Below are 20,434 nucleotides of genomic sequence, written 5' to 3' on the forward strand. Positions count from 1 at the left end.
AAATACATCTTTGTAACAAATACACAACAATCTTCCTCAATGTCTTTAAAAATGTTTAATCACAATTTGATAAGCGATTCTCCAGATACATATAAAAATGTGTAACAGACAGACAGACAGACATCTCTATATACCTGAATCTGAAGCTCTCAGTAACTTAACCTAAGTTTCATGACAATTGGGTAAGCTGTTCTCCAGATATACGCACAGCTGTGTGAAGTGTGACATGCGTACATTATAATAAGAGCAGGTGTACATGTATACCAATTGTTCTACACAAGCTAATGAGTGAACAATACATATGTTTTTCAATGTTATATAAATACTTTTTTTTTATTTTTTTTTTGTACTAACAAGTCTTTGGCATAATAAAGAACTCTGTTCAAGCCCCAACATACCAGACACTACACCCATCCGCTGTAGACCTCATAACTGCCTGGCTTAAAACCTGCAGCCACAAATGATGTGCTTTGTGGTTGAGATTGGGAAAGACATAGGGCCAAGAAAAATGTTAATAATTTTGTCATCTGTAGGCTAAATTAATTTCAATACCAGTTGAATATGAGTTCAACACAAAAATGCTTCACAGCATTCGCAAAGAGGACTTCAAATAGAAAAACCTTTTTACTCAAGTGTCATTTTTACAAGAAGCAGAAAATCACCCTTTAACTAGAACATTACCCAGTTGTTTATTTCAAGTTTTGTAACTTCAGTGGGTGCTCAGGACACTTTGAAGGAAATGGCTCTGTGAATCTCCCCCAGTGTGTATTAATGGCACACACCACATATGGCTTTTGCAGATTAAAGTGATGAATATGTGTTGTTTTACAATGTGTATGACACAGGCTATAGCTCAGGGGAGCTACACCTGCCTTTAGGGAGAACCACTGTGTTTAATAATCATTTTTTTAATACACATGATTCCTAAAATTGACTTAAAGTCCTAGGCCCATCATTGTGTTCAGTTTTACACAAAATATGTGATTAATTGGGATCTATTAACAATAGTTTGTTTAACCTCGTTTCACTGCTCTACTTTAATTCTAGCCAGGGCACTAACAACTGTGTGGTGTTAAAAGGCACAATTACTGCTTTTAGCGCTAGGAGGTTTAGATGGAGCCTGGAGTCAGATAATAATTATTATTAATTTCTTAGCAGACACCCTTATCCAGGGCGACTTACAATTGTTACAAGATATCACATTATACACATTATTTATTTATTTAATGTTTTTTACATGCAATTACCCATTTATACAGTTGGGTTTTTACAGGAGCAATCTAGATAAAGTACCTTGCTCAAGGGTACAGCAGCAGTGTCCCCCACCTGGGATTGAACCCATGACCCTCCGGTCAAGAGTCCAGAGCCCTAACCACTACTCCACACTGCTGCCATGTTTTTTACCTGTGAATTCATAGGATAACAGCCTGCTATTACACACAGCTTTGAAACAGAGTTTAAAGTTATAAGTGTAAAAAGTCAGATGTTAATAATGAAAATAAAAATTACAGGTAAGTTATTTCAACAATTGTACTAGCAGCACTGTAGTAGTTGTAGTATAACGCTATCTGTTTCTGAACCCCACTACTTACTCTTTAAGAGTTCAATAGGGTTGACACCTGTTGCATATTTAACTGTTCCTTATTTGATAGCAAAATGCAACGTTCTGTTTCCAGGTAATATAGAATCTTGCTTGGCTGTATTGCTGTTTTTAATTGAACCTTTAGTCCTGTGCTGTCGCACCAGCCTGAGCAGGGCTGTCACACCCAGTCCAGACTCCATTTCACTCTTCTGAGAGAAGGCAGTTTTCCGATTTTCAGATTCAGTGTTTTTGATTAATTAAAAATAGATAAAATGCCTCTACGTCTACTCCTAGAAAAGAGGAGATGTATGCAAGAACATCTTGAACAATGCTGTTCCTTATTTTAAAGTTCTTCACATGGCATGCAGTTAAACTCATTGTATGGTCCTTTCTCTAGAACCTAGAGTCCAAACAGCGGCAGCGTGGACAGGCAGCATGGGAGAAGTGCTTCGTGGAAAAGTGCAGAGCAGTTTAGAAGCAGTTTGAAAGCAGGCTGACAGCTGCAGAAAATAAACTTAAACTTAAAAATTAACGTGGCCATCAAGCCAGTAATCTGTGACACCTGTATGATGTGGGAAATCCGAGAAAACCCAGTGTAAAGTGCTGCAAGATCCAGGACTTACTTCAACGAGTAAGTATGCTAGAAATGGAGCTGCACAAAATGACAGAGCAACAAGAGTTTAAGGAGCTGGCACACCCGGAATTCTTGGAAGTTTGCACCCCTAACAGACAGAAAGACACCAGGGAAATAGAAGAAAAAAAGAAACGTAGTCAAACACAACCACCAGAAATCAAAATGTCAAAAAAATTTGACCCACTTCAAAATTTAGATGATCAAAACCAGCATCAAGAGAACAAAAGGAACAACGGTGCTGGCCAGACAGCAAAAAAAAGGTAGGTCATGATTGTTGAGGACTCCATATTGAGAAACACAGCAAGTTCACTGCGCAGTCTGGAACCCCTTACAACAACAGTGTGCTGCCGTCCAGGAGCCTTTGTCACGCAGACCACTGAGAACATAGAAAGGCCTAGAACGACCTGGTATTATTATTATTATTTTGTTTATTTAGCAGACGCCTTTATCCAAGGCGACTTACAGAGACTAGGGTGTGTGAACTATACATCAGCTACAGAGTCACTTACAATTACGTCTCACCCGAAAGACGGAGCACAAGGAGCTTAAGTGCCTTGCTCAGGGTCACACAATGAGTCAATGGCTGAGGTGGGATTTGAACCAGGGACCTCCTCGTTACAAGCACTTTTCTTTAACCACTGGATCATACAGCCTCCTATTCATTCACATCGACACAAACAACATTGGAAGAGACAGACCAAGATCTCTGCAAAACAAATTCAGAAAGCTAGGAAGAAAATTAAAAGACAAGACCAGAACTGTTGTATTTTCTGGGATACTGCTGGCAGTACCATACAGACAGCTGGAAATAAATAATCTAAATGCATGGCTGAAATTGTGGTGCACACAGGAAGGCTTCACCTTCCTTGAACATTGGACCACATTCTACAACAAGAACTATCTATATAGGCGGGACGGACTGCACTTAAATAAAAAGGGAACCAATCTACTCAGAGAAAGGATCCTCGAGGAGGTTCAGAAACATTTAAACTAGAAAGGAAGACTACATCAAAACAAGGGCAACAACTCAGGTGAGATAGCCATTAAGTGTATTTATCCAAATGCTAGAAGTCTCAAAAACTAAATGTTAGAACTTGAAGCTACTCACCCGATACGCATGCCAGCGTCAGTGACACACTGTCCCTGGAGGTGAAAAGCGGCTTGATGAGATTCTGGAATCAATAAGCTACAAACAACCAAACAAGCAAGATGGGCCGAGTGGCCTCCTCTCGTTTGTAACCTTTCTTATGTTCCTTGCAAATAGTTCTAGGGATGTGTTCTGTACTGTAATGTATGTCCTTATCTTGCTTTGCCCCCTCTGCAATTGCAGGCTGCTGCTTTAATTATTATTATTATTATTATTTGTTTATTTAGCAGACACCTTTATCCAAGGCGTCTTACAGAGACTAGGGTGTGTGAACGATGCATCAGCTGCAGAGTCACTTACAATTACGTCTCACCCGAAAGACGGAGCACAAGGAGGTTAAGTGACTTGCTCAGGGTCACACAATGAGTCAGTGGCTGAGGCGGGATTTGAACCGGGGACCTCCTGGTTACAAGCCCTTCTCTTTAACCACTGGACCACACAGCCTCCTAATTAAGAGACAGTTAAAGTACAGTATGTGAAAGTGGTGGTTCAGTGCATCTCCCAATACTGCACCCACGGTTTTAGCCTCTATGGGAAAAGTATTTTTGTGTGGGTACACCAAATTTCCATCTTCATAAGTGCATGACCTGAAACATTTGTCTATTTACCTCAAAACATATTTACCCCTATTTGTACTCATTAAAAAAAATGTCTGTGTTTACATCAACCTTTTCCATAGCCATTTCTACTTCCTTTCCTTTATTGCTCTCTACCATGACTAATTTTAATATCCCCATAATCCTCTCCTCTCGTTCCTGTCCACTGGCATCTCCCTGCCTCTCCCCCTTTCCTCTGCTCATCTACCACCGCCCCCCCCCCCCCCCCCCGCATTCGCTGTCTCTGGCGCCCTCTGGAACTGTCGCTCGGCTTCCAATGAAGTTGACTTCTTCTCTGCCTTCGCCTCTCACCTCTCGCTTGACTTCCTAATTCTCACTGAAACCCGGATTTCCCCTGATACCACTACCATTCTGGCTGCCCTTCTTCTCCTCCAAAATCAGACATCCACAAACTCTTCACTACCTTGCCTCCTTCCCCATCCACCACCTGTCCTCTGCTCACCCACTCCCCATCACCCTCTGCAACCCCTACTATTCTGCCCAGTCGACCACTCTATTCTCCTGTCCTCTCTGGCTGACCTGGGACTCTCCAGCACTGCTCTTGCCTGGTTCTCCTCCTACCTCACTGATCGCACGTACCGGGTGTCTTGGCATGGCTCAACCTCAACCTCTTGCTATCTTTCGACAGGTATCCCCCAAGGGTCAGTCCTGGGACCCCTCCTGTTTTCTCTCTATACCCGCTTCCTGGGTCCCCTCATCTCCTCCCATGGCTTTGTGTATCATCTCTATGCTATTGATGCCCAGATCTTTTCCTTTTCACCTCTGACCCCGACGTTTCCTCCCGTATCTCGACCTGCCTCTCGGCCATCTCCTGCTGGATGCACCAGCATCATCTCAAACTCAACCTCTCCAAGTCTGACCTCCTTTTCATTTTATGCAGAATTCTCCTCCTCCTCACTTACTACTCCACGCAGCTCCTAGTTCAGGCCCTGGTACTGTCCCTCCTTCACTACTGCAACTCCCTCCTGAACGGCCTCCTTGCCTTTGCCATCCATCCGCTCCAGCTCATCCAAAACTCTGCTGCTCGCCTTGTCTTTTCCCTTCCTCATTTCGCTCATGCTACACCGCTGCTCCACTCTTTGCACTGGCTCCCTATCACTGCTTGCATCCAATTCAAAACTCTTGTACTTGCCTATCGCTGTCTTGACCAGACTCTTGCCCCCTCTGCTCCTCCACCACCGGCAGATTAGCTGTACCTCCCCTCCGCTCCCCCACTTCCAGAGCAGCTTCTTCTCCACCCTTGCCCCTCAGTGGTAGAACAACCTACCCATGGATATCAGGACTGCTCAGTCGCTGACCACCTTCTGGTATCTCCTTAAGACACACATGTTCAGACAGCATCTGTAAACCTCAAAACTTCCTACTATACTGGACTATATGGCATCCAGTTGTACCAGTTCTTGCATCAGCTTGTACTTAGACTGAACTGCTCCATACCTTGCCGCATTCTACTACATTCTACTACTGCTCTTAATTATAACGACTTCCTGTATCTTGTATTTGAGTTTACTCTTATAGGTATCCGTATTCACGTTTTTTGTATTTGAAATCATTCTCATTCATTCATCGTACTTACGTGCTCACACTGGACTTTACTTGTATAAGCAAATAGTTTTAATATAAGTTAACTGCTCTTCGTTTAACCCGCTCTTACATGTCATTATTTACTGTATTCTCTATTTTTGACTCTTATTTGAAGTTTATGTTTTGCTACTGATTTTATTATACTTTAGAACTGCTTTTATCTGTAATGTGTTATTCTGAAATGTAATAGTTTATACTGTGATATTTTGTAATGTGATATTTTGTAACAATTATAAGTCACCCTGGATAAGGGCATCTGCTAATAAATAAATAAATGATAACGCTTTAGCACCACATCCTCCACCATCCCAAACAAAGTGACCCTGGGATTGAATATGTACAGTCTTTGTCTTGCCCTTCTCCTCTGAACGTATTCCTGCCTCTCCTCAACAAGAGCCATGTGTTGCCGCATCAGGTAGAGTACCATAGCAGCCACCCTGAAGCCAATGACAGGTCTCTGCAGGTGTGTGTGCTTTTATACAGCTCTTAGTTACTCACTTCTACAATGGTTTGCACCTTGTAAGAAAAGGTGTAAAGTTTTTGGAGAGTCAGCAATTGCCTAAGTCCAAGGCAAAATCCTTACATCACATTATAATGTTTGCGCCCGCTTAGTATATATAATTTTAATGGATTAATGAAGGCAAAGTGCAAATCTGATAGCGGGTGTAGAACGCCAGGTGAACAGCATTCTTTACAAACGCCACATTTTTAGCGGCCACTAAAATCTGACTTTATGGCTGCTAAACACGATTTACAAACGCATTATGGGGGTTTTGCACTTGCAAATTACTTTGCGCACATCTTACATCATTGTAGGACTTACTATATGTTCCCCCTTTGACTCAAACCATTAACTTTTCCAAAGCAATTAATTTCAATAAACTGCCAACAGATGGCGATATTGGCCAGCACATGAGTAGAAGCACCCTAACTATGGTTAAAAATAAAATAAAAAACACAAGTGTCTGGTTTCAGCAAAGGTCCTAGACCCTACAGTAAACTGTATAGGTGTCAACTGGACTTGGTAAACTATGAAAATGGAAATAATCTATAATACCCTGTGGCAAAGTGGTTAACAGTGTACAGGTGCAGAAGTGATGCAGTGCTTAATCAGGAGACAAGACAGTGATAATCCAATTAGAAATGATTTAATGGTGTAATCCAGGTCTGGTGACCTCTACTAATAACAACAAGTAACAATTAGAGAGTAGACAAAACAAACAAAACACTCACATACAATATTTTTAACACAGGTCCTTCCGGGTCGTTTCCTTAACCATAAATGAAGGAACAGATCACCTTGCTCCGTCCCCTATTTGTACCGTCACTCATGACCTCTTGGTAAACGATTGCAGCCACTCCTCCAATCCGCGGCTGCCATATCGTTTCCCTTCCAGGTAGATGAGTTAGTGCACAGGAGCTCCGCCCCCTTTCTAGATGACCGACTTCCTTTTAACCCTGGGAATGAATTGTCAGGCCATCCGGTCCAGGGTACTCTGTTCCCTGTACTTAGCGCCCTCACAGGTCGGGAGTGAGATTTACCACCAAGAATCATTCTATTTCTGTCACATACCCCTGTCTAAGATTTCCATAAAATATTACTTCAATTTTAAATATAATTCATGTTTATACAAACATTTCACACACACACACCTTTTAATAAAATTTGTTTGCATACAATTGCAATATGTTCTGTGTACTAACTTTGGATAGTAAAAAGGGGTAATATCAGGATGTGCCCTATAGTCTGGACGTCGCGAGTTCGAGTCCAGGCTATTCCTTTGCCGACCGAGGACGGGAGCTTCCAGGGGGCGGCACTCAATTGGCCGAGCACCGCCCGGGGGGAGGGAGGGCTAGGTCGGCCAGGGTGTCCTCGGCTCACCGTGAACCAGTGACCCCTGTAGTCTGGCCGGGCGCCTGCGGGCTTGCCTGTAAGATACCCAGGACTGCGTTGTCCTCCGAACCCTGTAGCTCTGGGTGGCTGCATGGTGAGTCTGCAGTGTGTAAAAAAGCGGTTGGCTGATGGCACACGCTTTGGAGGACAGCTCCCGAGTCAGCGCAGGGGTGGTAGCGGTGGGCTGAGCCTAAAAAAAATAATTGGACATTACTAAATTGTGGAGAAAACAATAAAAATAATTGGCGACCACTAAATTAAAAAAATAAATAAAATGGGGTAATACGATTTCAAAAATAAAACATCAACATACAAAGGATTACCAGCAATGCTATAGAGTGTAGAGCCATCATTGGCAGCCAGGACTATACTGTTTTGGCCTAACAAGTCTCCAAGGGGTTTAAATTGGTCTACAGTGATAATATCATTCCTCAGTAATTACTTTAATGGAAGTTTGAGGTGGATAATAAAGTCTGTTCTACACAATTTCACAGATAGGCGGCTCCCCTGTGAAACATCCATAGTAATTGTATACCTCCATAAGCCTACTTATCAGCCGTCATATCTGCTGTCTAATCACTGCAACTGACTTCCAACCTGGACCTTTTATATACTGCAAAATAGATGTCTACCTGGCTAGGAAGCAAGTTGTTTTAAAAGACCAATAGCTGCAAAGGCCATTTCATTGTTTTACCCCTCCCTTAACTTTTATGTTTGCAATAACTCTCAGCTCTGTTCTACTGACTCAACGTGATGCTGTGCTTTACCCTGCAGCAGATGGCGTCAACAGTTTTTAAAGGTCATGATCTCTCAAGAGTCAGGAACAAGAGGTAATGGAAAAACCTCACAGGCCTGCAAGCAAGATGGTAGCCAGTTAAAAATATCAATAGATACAAATTATTATTTAAAAAACCCTTCAATATTAGAGAAAAAGAAAAACAAAAAAATGTAAAGGGAGTTAAAAAAAACAACTGTTTATGTAACAGTTGTAGCTATATATGCTGTAAAGGACAGCCCAACTATACAAAAAGTGTGTGTTACAAAATGCAGGTGTTTTTTTTATTTTATTTTTGTATTTGTCCAACCTTAGTAATGCATCATTCAATTAATATATTGCAACAAAGAGTTACACCCCATACTGATGGCTTTCGTGAAGCCATGACTTCAAGTTAGCATTGAAAAGGTAACAGCCATTTATGGTATTAAAACCTATCCACAGAGGTTGGTGGGTTAACGATGGGCTATATAATAACCTCAGCAAGAAGTTACCCAATGCTGGGTCTAGTGTCTCGAGCTCGTGTCTAAATACATAAATACATTTCACCACCTGACACACAGTTAAAAATAATGATGATGTCACAAGAACATATCTGAGCGACAATAAGCATGATTCACAGTGTTTCTGTTGCATGTGACTTCATGTTCCGAATCCTGACATGATGATTGATTACTTCGAGGACAGGCTTGACAGGGCACTGGGTGCATTGTGAACGCTTGCTTTTACCATATCAGGTCTCTTCAGGGAATACAGTAAGTCGCAGAAAGATTCCTGACAGTAACGGAAGCATTAGTCTGTAGGCAAAGGCTCCAGCTCAGCAGATGTCTCAGATGGTAATGGCACCTTCCAACTCAGGATATGATCCACTGTGAAATTGCTCATGCTGTCAACATTAAATTAAGCCTAGCTGTAGATGGTTTCTTGGAAATTTACAACCAGGTTTTATTTATTGCATTGGATTATCACGTTGTGGTGGTTTTCTTTTTGAGTCATCCTGCAGGAAATACAATGTTATTCAGCAGAGCTTGATTAGAATCATGGTCTTCCATTTTGCTCTTACAGTAGTTACACATTTTCTGACAGAAACAGGTATTGAGCACAAAGTTGGTTAATTGAAAAGTAAGTAATTAATACAACTGTTTGTTGGGTGTTTTCACAGGTCAGCTGGGTATTTTGTGCCCTCAATAATATTTGTCATTCCAAATGATCCTCACTGTCTTGCTGTTGAGATTCTAAGTGGTCTGTAAAATTGAAAATGCATTCGGCCTGTAGTCAAAATTGCAATCTGGGAGGCCTAAGATGACCGCAAATGTGGAGGCCTGAGCATCTAGGGAGAGTTTAGGGTGAACCAAATTAAAATATAGGGAAAACATGATCAGTAAAAGAATGAGAGGGAATGGTGGGAATAAAGCAATAGAATTCTTACTTTTGTCACATAAAGCTGTATTTCTTACAGTGAGTCACAATTGTATTATTACATTGCTCAAATTTACTTTTTTTTTCCTTTACCACATTTACCTTTAGTTTTAGTTTTTTGGTGTTCCTTCTTTGTCTGCATACTTCTAAATAAGCAAACATTTTAAACAACTACATTCCAAAGGAAAATCAATCTTATTCGACAGCAATTTGTTGACACTTCTTTTCGCATTGGCTCTAAAATCTGTTGCTTTGGTTACTATAATAAATAGTTATTATCAGTAACAAATATGAATTTGGATGGGGGGGGGGGGGGGGGGGGAACAGAAAGGATCTTGGTAAGTTTTGTCATCTGATGAGTATCTCAAGATGACAAAAATACATGGCAATAACCAACAGGTGGTGCTATCTCACATGTTCTTGGAATGTACTCTGCCATCAAATTACCGTATTACTTCAAATTAACGCCACCCTCAAATTAAGGCCGCCCTCGAATTAACGCCACACTCAGATATCAGCTTTTTAATACAGTAATAAACGCCGCTCTCAATAAAGGAAAGCAAAGGTATTTTTTTTCTACCCCTGCTCAAAAAATAAAGAAACACGCAACTCTGCCTCAATCCAGCATGTAATACAAACTAATGTACACACACCTTAGGAAGTTAATTTTATTATAAACAGTCCCGAAAGTCAACCCAAGATGAACTACTTACAGAACAGCAGTCCCCTTTTTTTAACAGCAGAGTTCAGTGCCAACACAGCAGGGGATTAAACAAGGGCCGTCTGTTTACCTCATCCTCAGCTTGGATGCAGAAAACTTAAACTCAGAGGAACTTTGCCGGTCACTCTAAGCGCTATCCGAATGCTGGCTGAAGATATCTTCTTGTAGGGGGTTTCGTTGTTTTGTTGTTTTATTCAATTGGAATTTTAATCCTGTACAATTATATATATATATATATACAGACGTGCTCAAATTTGTTGGTACCCCTCCACAAAAAACGAAGAATGCACAATTTTCTCTGAAATAACTTGAAACTGACAAAAGTAATTGGCATCCACCATTGTTTATTCCATATTTAATCGAAATCAGACTTTGCTTTTGATTTTTTTATTCAAGATAATATTGTAAATAATAAAACAAATGAAAATGGCATGGACAAAAATGATGGGACCGCTAACCTAATATTTTGTTGCACAACCTTTAGAGGCAATCACTGCAATCAAATGTTTTCTGTAGCTCTCAATGAGACTTCTGCACCTGTTAACAGGTAGTTTGGCCCACTCTTCCTGAGCAAACTACTCCAGCTGTCTCAGGTTTGATGGGTGCCTTCTCCAGACTGCAAGTTTCAGCTCTTTCCATAGATGTTCGATAGGATTCAGATCAGGACTCATAGAAGGCCACTTCAGAATAGTCCAATGTTTTGTTCTTATCCATTCTTGGGTGCTTTTAGCTGTGTGTTTTGGGTCATTATCCTGTTGGAGGACCCATGACCTGCGACTGAGACAGAGCTTTCTGACACTGGGCAGTACGTTTCGCTCCAGAATGCCTTGATAGTCTTGAGATTTCATTGTGCCCTGCACAGATTCAAGGCACCCTGTGCCAGGCACAGCAAAGAAGCCCCAAAACATAACCGAGCCTCCTCCATGTTTCACTGTAGGTATGGAGTTCTTTTCTTTGAAAGTTTCATTTTTTCGTCTGTGAACATAGAGCTGATGAGACTTGCCAAAAAGCTCCAGTTTTGACTCATCTGTCCAAAGGACATTCTCCCAGAAGGATTGTGGCTTGTCAATATGCATTTTAGCAAATTCCAGTCTGGCTTCTTTATGTTTTTCTGTCAAAAGTGGAGTCCTCCTGGGTCTTCTTCCATGGAGCCCACTTTCGCTCAAAAAGCGACGGATGGTGCGATCAGAAACTGACGTACCTTCACCTTGGAGTTCAGCTTGTATCTCTTTGGCAGTTATCCTTGGTTCTTTTTCTACCATTCGCACTATCCTTCTGTTCAATCTGGGGTCGATTTTCCTCTTGCGGCCCCGCCCAGGGAGGTTGGCTACAGTTCCATGGACCTTAAACTTCTTAATATTTGCAACTGTTGTCACAGGAACATCAAGCTGCTTGGAGATGGTCTTGTAGCCTTTACCTTTACCATGCTTGTCTATTATTTTCTTTCTGATCTCCTCAGACAACTCTCTCCTTTGCTTTCTCTGGTCCATGTTCAGTGTGGTGCACACAATGATACCAAACCGCAGTGTGACTACTTTTCTCCATTTAAATAGGCTGAATGACTGATTACAAGATTGGAGACATGTGTGATACTACTTAAAGAAACGAATTAGTTTGAAATATCACTATAATCCAATTATTTATTATCTTTTCTAAGGGGTACCAACAAATGTGTCCAGGCCATTTTAGAATATCTTTGTAGAATAAGCAATAATTCATCTCTTTTCACAGCTTCTTTGCATTATTCTATGACATACCAAAGGCATGCAAGTATACATGATAAAATAGCTTTTAATTTCATCACTTTTCAGGAGGAATGAAGCATTATTTCAATGAGCTGTAAGGGTACCAACAAATTTGAGCACGTCTGTATATATATATATATATATATATATATATATATATATATATATATATATATATATATATATAAACTTGCTTACTATCTATGGGAAGATTTACGGTTTCTCTACAGATAAATTACAAACAAGCAGGTAAATTACAGTGAGAAAAAAATAACAACCGAGTAGGATATATTTTAGTTTTAACAGAAATCAAATTCATATTCAGAGGTAATATTTTTCGTTATGAAAAACAACTGCATCACTCACTACAGTTCTCTCTCCTCTTCTTGTCCAGCCCCATAGCAACAAATACACACTCCTGATTCGCTAGTACAGTACTCCCCTGACCTCCCAACTCCCACCTAATAGGCTCTCGTTAACTGTCAGTAAATGTACTGTATGCATTGCAAGCACACAAGAGTATAGTGCTGCAGATGGAGCCTCTCACGACGCCGCTTCTAAAATGCCTTAAATCATGTAATAAAATATTGCAGCGTTTGTAAAGCATAGTATTATTAATAAAGGCCGCCCTCATATAATCGCCGCCCTCGTTTAAGGGCTGCAGTCATTTTGATCAATTTAAAATAAACGCTGCAGCGCCAAATTGAAGTAATACAGTATTTTTAAATGTGTTAATTTATACACACACACACACACACACACACACACACACACACTACAATATTCATTCCCACTGGGAACAGGTCTGAACATAAGTATGTATTCAGTGAATAGAAGACCCAATATATGGGATAGTGGGTTTATACTGAGGTCAGGGATATTTTTCACAGATACAGTTTGAAATGTTTACAGATAGAAAGACATACGATTGCTGGTAGCCATTCTGCTTTGATAATTTATGCTTTACTGCTGATGTTATTTCAAAAGGCTAAATTCAAAGCTTCATGAGATAAATGTATCTGTTCTATGGTGCTTGAATTTATTTAGTACATTTTAAACACTCATTCTTATCTAAAAACTGATTAGAAAAGTACAATTTAAAGAAAGCTGTCATGAAAGCTACATAAATCACTCTTAACTGTTACTGTTTTTAAGATGCTTAGAATTTTCTCAATTCCATAATACAAAAAAGAAGCATTTGCTCATTTAGTGTTTTCATGAGAATTACCTGTTAAATCGTAGTAAAATACTTGAGTACACTGCACACATGCGAATGTCCTCCTAAACTTTTCATGATGTTTGCAATTATTACAAATGTTTCTAATTGCCCAAATATTTATTTATTTATTTTTATTTTTGATAAATCTGAGTTGAATAACTTCCACCTAGTTCAGGAGCTTCTCTTCAGTTCTATTTGTCTGCCACTGATACGGTAACACCTAAAAATAAGTGACTGTTCATGATTATTTCATGTGTATTAAGGGACATGTTATGAAGTCATGAAAAGTATGTCATGAACTCATGCTTGTGACTTTTGAATTCAATAGGAATTTCATTTGAAATCAGTAGGAAATCATGTGTTAGTTACATTGGAATTACCCATGTAACCTAGGCTAGATTAGCTGCCTTTATAGAAGTAAGAGTGAGCACCACTTTTGAAACAAGTTTCTTTTAATTTAGGTACTGATGCTTGCTTACTAGTAGAAAGAAACTTGCATTCATCTAACCTACATTACTGTACATTTGTCTATGGTAGGCAATGGGAACTGAAGAGCTGCTCCAGAACTCATAGTCAAAGCACCTTAACACAGACTTATGAAATTAAAAATAAGAACTTATGTATTTTAAAGCCTCTTACTCTTTAACTAATGCATTCTTACGCTCTAGTGTAACAGTGTACAAAGTGGTTCTAAGCAGGGAAAAATAATTAGTAATTATTACAACTGGGGAATTTGTTATACAGAATAAAATAATAAAATGTATTTATATTTCTAATCATTATTTGGTTATTACAGGGGACTTGTGTAACTGTCCCTCACAAGTCTAATTATTTTATATGCAGAGCCTTCCCTGCATGATATAATATTTAAAAGCTACATTTCCCTGTTGCACATCAGTTCACAATGGGAAACACATCAGTCCTGACTGATTGTGAAAGTGAGTTAATAGCGGGTAAGACAGTGAATGTTTTTTTTTTGTTGTTTTTTTTTATTATCTGGAGCGCTTGTTTCCTACTGTCTTTCAATTTGGCATCCTGTAAACCCATTTTGGCAGTTGAGCACCTATTAACGTCTCAGCATAGCAGCTACATTTGTTTATTGTAGATCTGGTTCAGGGGCACACGAAAGACTCCCAGTTGTAAACAACCCCATCTCATATGGCACAGGCAATCTGTTGTTTTACATCAGACACTTTTAGTTTCACATTTCAAGCTACTTGTTCTCTCTTACAGTTCCAAATGCAGATGATCAATAGACGGACACAATGTGGTATATATCTAAAGTTGTATTAAATACTGTGCATTTATCCAGTTATATTTCAGTTGTATGATGTTCTGTGCTAATTATAATATATCTGCTGTCAAATGTAATTGTGGAAAGTATTATTTGAAGAAAGCTATACTGAATATGTCATGATTGTATGTTTAAAATAGTGGATACAAAGCACAACTCAGAAAGACTGAGCTAATGAGAATGGCCAGTTCCACTGTGAGACCAATCACTGACAGTCAGAGGAGGAATTTCAATAAACTAGTAGGATCTGAACAGAAGCCTCCCTACTATACATCGAGCCTGAGCCAGTGGTTATAGAGGATTTTTGACATACTGTAAATGTCAGTATTTCCCCTTCCAAAGTACCAACTGAAAAAGGCAAAGGCAATTATTAAGTAAAAATGTAACAGTGTTTAAAATGAAAGCTGTAAATGTTATTAACTGGAATACCTAACTAGCAAGGAATATGCATTGCTTTTATAACCTTTAAGCCTGACTTTAACTGGATTCATGTCATTTTTCCTGAATGTACTGTAGCACAACTAGCTTCCCAGAATAATGTACTGTCTGCCAGGTTGCTCCACATCAAGAAGCAGCCAGGCTTCCGGCTTGGGCTGAATTTCTAGCCTTTAGACTTTTCCCAGAAGACAGCTCATATACCTGTTTCCAAGACATGGTTATTACAGTAAGCCCATAAACATTGCCATGCTCACCTTTCAATATTATTCTTCTGAGTGGCACACACTCAGTTTGATACATTTTTTGTGGGTGGAAAGAGTTTCGAGTGGAAGGGGTTGGTGAAAAAAAGACAAGTATTGAGCAGCTGTTCCCTCATATATTATGTACTTATACTGATTCCTGTTTTAATGTGTCATAGTTTGTAAAATGTGTTAATTAAACAGTGGCTATCCACCACCACATTGTTTTCATTTCCAGGTTTTAACCCCTTCAGTGAAAATGTCCTCATAAAGTGCTAGGGGGCGTACGGTGTACGTCCTCAAATAAATCTCACTGTAGCGCCGGCTGTGAGCATCCGATCATTTCAGTTTTCATATCATTTCATATTCTCAAAATATGTGAATGGTGTATCGGTCACGTCATTTAAAAAGTGCATGAATGAAGTGTAAACTGCCCTGTATACGATTTCTCTGTGTTATTCAATGTCAGATGCGGAAGTCAAACAAGCAAACAAAAAGGTCTGTATTATATTTTTTATAGTGCTTTGATTGGCGCAACTTTTGATGGATACAACATTTAGGGGATCTAAGGACCTATTTTTTAGCAAACTTTATCTTACTTTCAATAGTTATTTTCAGAACTGATCGATCGCTATTGATTACTGTATGCTGTCTCTGTTGTACCGTGGCTTGTGCGGTAGTCTCTCAAAATGTGTGAATGGTAGACCTCTAGGGCAGCTGGGATATCAAAATCAGCACTTGTAGTATAGATTCAGGATTTAGTTGCATTTCAATCATGGGGTTTCCATGCAAGTTTTTTTTTTTTTTACATGAGAAAAATGTCTTGTGTAAAATGCTTTTTTGGGTTTCCATTTGCTCAGTTTATTTTACTCGAGTAAACCGGGCTTTTCACCCAACGTCATGCAAATGAATGGGAAAGGTGGGGGTTGCAATATTTATAGTTAAGGATAAACACGCTCATTAACATTTACACGTGAAATGCGGGTTTCCATGCGAAACTGGCCGTGGTTTTCCCGTGTGTTTCATTTACACGAGTAAATGAGGTTTACCCAATCCCTCTCTGGCAGTTTTTTTCGGCCACAAACCTGATTTACCAGAGTAATTCTCCCAAACGTGTAAATGGGATGGAAACCCCATGAATGTCATTGGAGGAGACAATGCTTGGCTGGTTTAATGTTAATTCTTCCCGTCTGAGCCCCCCATTCCCTTGCCTGGAACATCCTCTTCACAATTTCTGAATTTATTCAAATTGCTGTTATCTATACAAACAGCTTGATTCGAATCTGATTTTACAGAACTTGTAGCAAAATATTCTGTTTTCACTCACCGCAGCTTTGTGAGAATTTGATAACTGACTCTACAGTCAGAACATACTTCTTCCACTGTTTGAACAAATGCCACCTTTCAGAACACTGTGTGTGGTGCCAGATTATGAATGTTTCTGAAGTTTTTTCTTCAGATTTTTCCAGTCCTTCACTCCATTTTCAGTGAAAGCGGGGTCTTTTGAACTTATGAAAGAGTGTCTGAAAGGAAAGCAGAAAACCTCATCTGCCTGCTTACTGTACTCTAAATATGAAAACGGATTTTAATATTCTGATGAAAATGAATGGTTTTGCTTACCAAAGACAGTTTTTGGATACACAGGTAAACAAGGCCACCAAGGTCCAAAATACAGGATTTAGTTGCATTTCAATTGCATGTCATTCGAGGAGACAATGCATGGCTGGTTTAACGTCCATTCTTCCTGCCGATCTGAGCCCCATATTCGAAAGTTTACGATCAGAGTGGAATAATTATTTTTGCAAATATATACAGTACCTTATGAAATACGTTGAATGCCCCTTGATTGTAAGTACAATAGTAAGTGCGTGTTTAGAAGCTTAACCCTAATAGTCATTATTAATAATTGATTTAAATTGGTGTGAAGTGATGGAAAGTACAAGCGAGTGCTATGTTAAACTTCATTTATTTGGCTGCCTTATGTTGAAAAAAAAAAACAATGTCAACTATATATGTAGCATCCCTGAGTGGTTTCGGGATCTGTTTTGTGCTATACATTATTACACAGTACAAGTTCTCAAAAAGATGCAGGAGAATGAATCCGGTTTACAGCTTTTATTTGTGTCTGTCAGTCCGACTATTTTTCAAACTCAACACAATGAATGAAACTTAGTATTCAGACTCACTAGTAACAGAGTAATAAAAAATAAAATAATGCAAGTCTAAATTGTGTATATATATATATATATATATATATATATATATATATATATATATATATATATATATATATATATATATTTATATATATACAGTATATATATAATATGTGTTTGTGTATCTTACTGTACATCGTTCGGTTTAATAAATGCAGGGGGGAAAGTGTGGAATAGCCTCCCCAAACGAAAGATATGTGTATAGATTATATAGTGACCCGACAATGTTCTCTTTTAAATGTTTATTATTATTATTTGTTAATACAAATGTTGACTGAGCGATGACAGAAACATAGTAACTCCTATTTTTTTTCTCCATAGATGGTTAACATATTAGCAATGCAAGACACATGCAATTTGTCTAATTACCATGTTAGGAAATTACTTTTTTAGTGGCACAGAAATTGTAATTTTTCATTTGTTTCCCCATTTAAGAATGGTTAATTTAAAGCAATACATTCACAAGGGAGTTCAACTTTAATTAAGTGGCCGGATTTACTGTAATTTACTAGTAACAGTACATTCATACCTTCAATCTGCATTTACATGTTCTACTTGCTATGAAATTCTTAGGAAAGCAACTGGTTTAAAGTGGTACTGAACAGCCTGTAGGATTTAAAACCAAGGCATTGCTTTTCCTAGTTTCCGCTTAATTGTTTGTATTCCTGCAATATCTTTTTCAACATAATTGTGATTGTTTTCACATTTTTACCAGTTAGGTTCATTTCACATCGTTAAACAGGTTTATGGGAACAGGTTTATGAATATGCACGACAACCCCCATATATAATCACTACATCCATTTTACAGACCCCCGCCCGGTTATCTGAGATACCGAGGCGCTATTGATAGAACAAGGCTGCAGGTCTCAGCAATGACAGAGCTACAAACTATTTAGAACTGATTTCAACAGCTTGACGCTTAATAAAGAGTAAAGTTCAATCTGCTACCCTGTCCTTCTATTACCCTGTCAGCACTTCTTAGCTACTCAGGGTTAATATGTCAATAGTGTTAGATAACTAAACTGTGAGCCAATGTGATACTCTTGTACCATTAGAAACAGTAAGCTCAGAGTGTTAACCTTAATGGGATATTTTATATCATCAATTTCTTAAATTTGCAATGTCTTACCCTGTTATGTGTGTTCAGTGTGATTCTCCAGTGTTGTTTCTGGTTAGATCCTTATTTGCTATGCTTACTGACTTCCAGGAAACATTGCTGTACTCTGTACTATTTAAAATAATGCTCAAGGCTAATTGTGAGTTTGCATCACCTTAAATACTATTGTCACAGAGTAAAACTGACTCCAATTTCATTAAAGAAAGCAAAAAAATGCATTTTAAAAAACAGCATGCAAGGGTACATTCACAGGAAGAGACTCACAATACAAACGGTTTTCCAGTTTCCCAAGCAGAAAAAAAAAATTGAACTCTTTCCAAAAAAACGCCTACAGAGTATCCCTTAACACTGTTTTTCTAAGTCTTAGAATGACTCAATGGCTACTTTACCATTTAAAGTTTTGATTCAGGGTCTGTTCTGAAGCCAATATGACTGGCTTTTCCACTACAGCCATCAGAAGGGAATAGGAAGAATAGTGTATTGTCCAATTTTTTTTTTTAATCGATGAACTAAAACCCTAATCTTTATTGTTAATCTCTCTTACATCACTATCCTCCAACACACAATGATGGTTTTAAATGTTGGATTTATTTTTCTAATTGATCCCACTCATTGCAGAAATGGAAAAGCAATTATGATTGAGAAATACTGTAAAATAATTATCTTGGAAAAAGTTCTGGAGAAACATAGGAAAGTTTAATTGGCACTGTTACTGCCGCTTGTCCATTTCATGCAAATAGCACACACATGGCCATAAAACATTACCCATCCAGTGCACAGAGATGCCAGGGCTGTGCGCCAAAGAGCAGTAACACTTGGCAGGTAGCAGCAGTAGACCACTGGGAAGAGGGGGGCATGGTTGGCACTGGATACAGAACTGTGATACTGGACTTATATTTTTAGTGACAGTTGTAAGTAATGATTTTTATGGCCGATATTCTGAAAGGAGCCATTTCATGGCAGTGTGTCTTGTTTACTATTATATATTTAACTTACAATTTTGTATTGATTATCTATGTACTTAATCATAATTTGTTTCTTTACATTCATGCACTAAGTGAATAGTTTACTAGATAATTTTAATTAAAGTGGTTTCTTAGAATTCAAATTGGTGTATTCTCCATTCAGAATAAAAAAATAAATAAAAAAAGCATTGACCATCCTATCTAGTTTGGAACAAGGAGTATACAAGGTTTTCTAAAGGGATTGTGGGTAAAGAAGGCTACTTCTGAGAACTGGAATTTGAAATGAAGTTTGGGGACGAATAAGGCCTGGGAGGGAGAATAGGAAGCATGGTCTCCAAAAGAAAGAAATCTTTTGTAATATCTAAAATATTGTAGTTGGCATGGTTGTGTTTTATATGGCTGTCCCTAAAGGTTATGCAAGTCTGTCTTACTTTCTCCACAGCAGTGCTTTATCACAGTCCTCCATTGTGTGTTTTTTTTTTTAAGCTACCTGATATGTGCTCATTTTGGTCAGCTGTGTAGGTGACAAAACACCTCAGAACTGTCAACAAGATAAATGAGGTCAGTCTGAAGGATACACCAGAGAAGAGGCAGAGGCTACCACTAAAAAGCTTTGTGGCTGTCACCCAACTTCACATTCAAGCTGTGGCTGTGAACAGGACTTGGCATTGTACCAAGGCTGTGGAAGCAGCTTTGAGTTGCAGGTCGAGCAGCAACTAGAAAGAAACTACAATGGAAATAACTTTGACACGACCAGCAGACCATGTTTATAAGAGGACACTTTGATCTGCTGAGCTGTATTCAGTTTATCCAAAAAGTTACTCAG

The 20,434-nt window shown here is 38.9% G+C and overlaps 1 protein-coding gene across 3 annotated transcripts in view; it reads right to left on the reverse strand.

Annotated features, from left to right (window-relative positions):
• Positions 1–6,696: 6,696 nt before the first annotated feature.
• The window catches only part of LOC117415311 (polycomb group RING finger protein 5-B), a 62,812-nt gene continuing 49,074 nt past the window's right edge, over positions 6,697–20,434 (reverse strand). For all 3 annotated transcript variants that reach the window (XM_059026429.1, XM_059026428.1, XM_059026430.1), the window contains one exon: positions 6,697–7,648. In XM_059026429.1, the coding sequence (XP_058882412.1) occupies positions 7,418–7,648 (231 nt within the window). In that variant the 3' untranslated portion in view covers positions 6,697–7,417. The remainder of the gene's footprint in view (positions 7,649–20,434) is intronic.

This window comes from Acipenser ruthenus, chromosome 7 (genome assembly GCF_902713425.1).
Source record: "Acipenser ruthenus chromosome 7, fAciRut3.2 maternal haplotype, whole genome shotgun sequence".
NCBI classification, from domain to species: Eukaryota; Metazoa; Chordata; class Actinopteri; order Acipenseriformes; family Acipenseridae; genus Acipenser; species Acipenser ruthenus.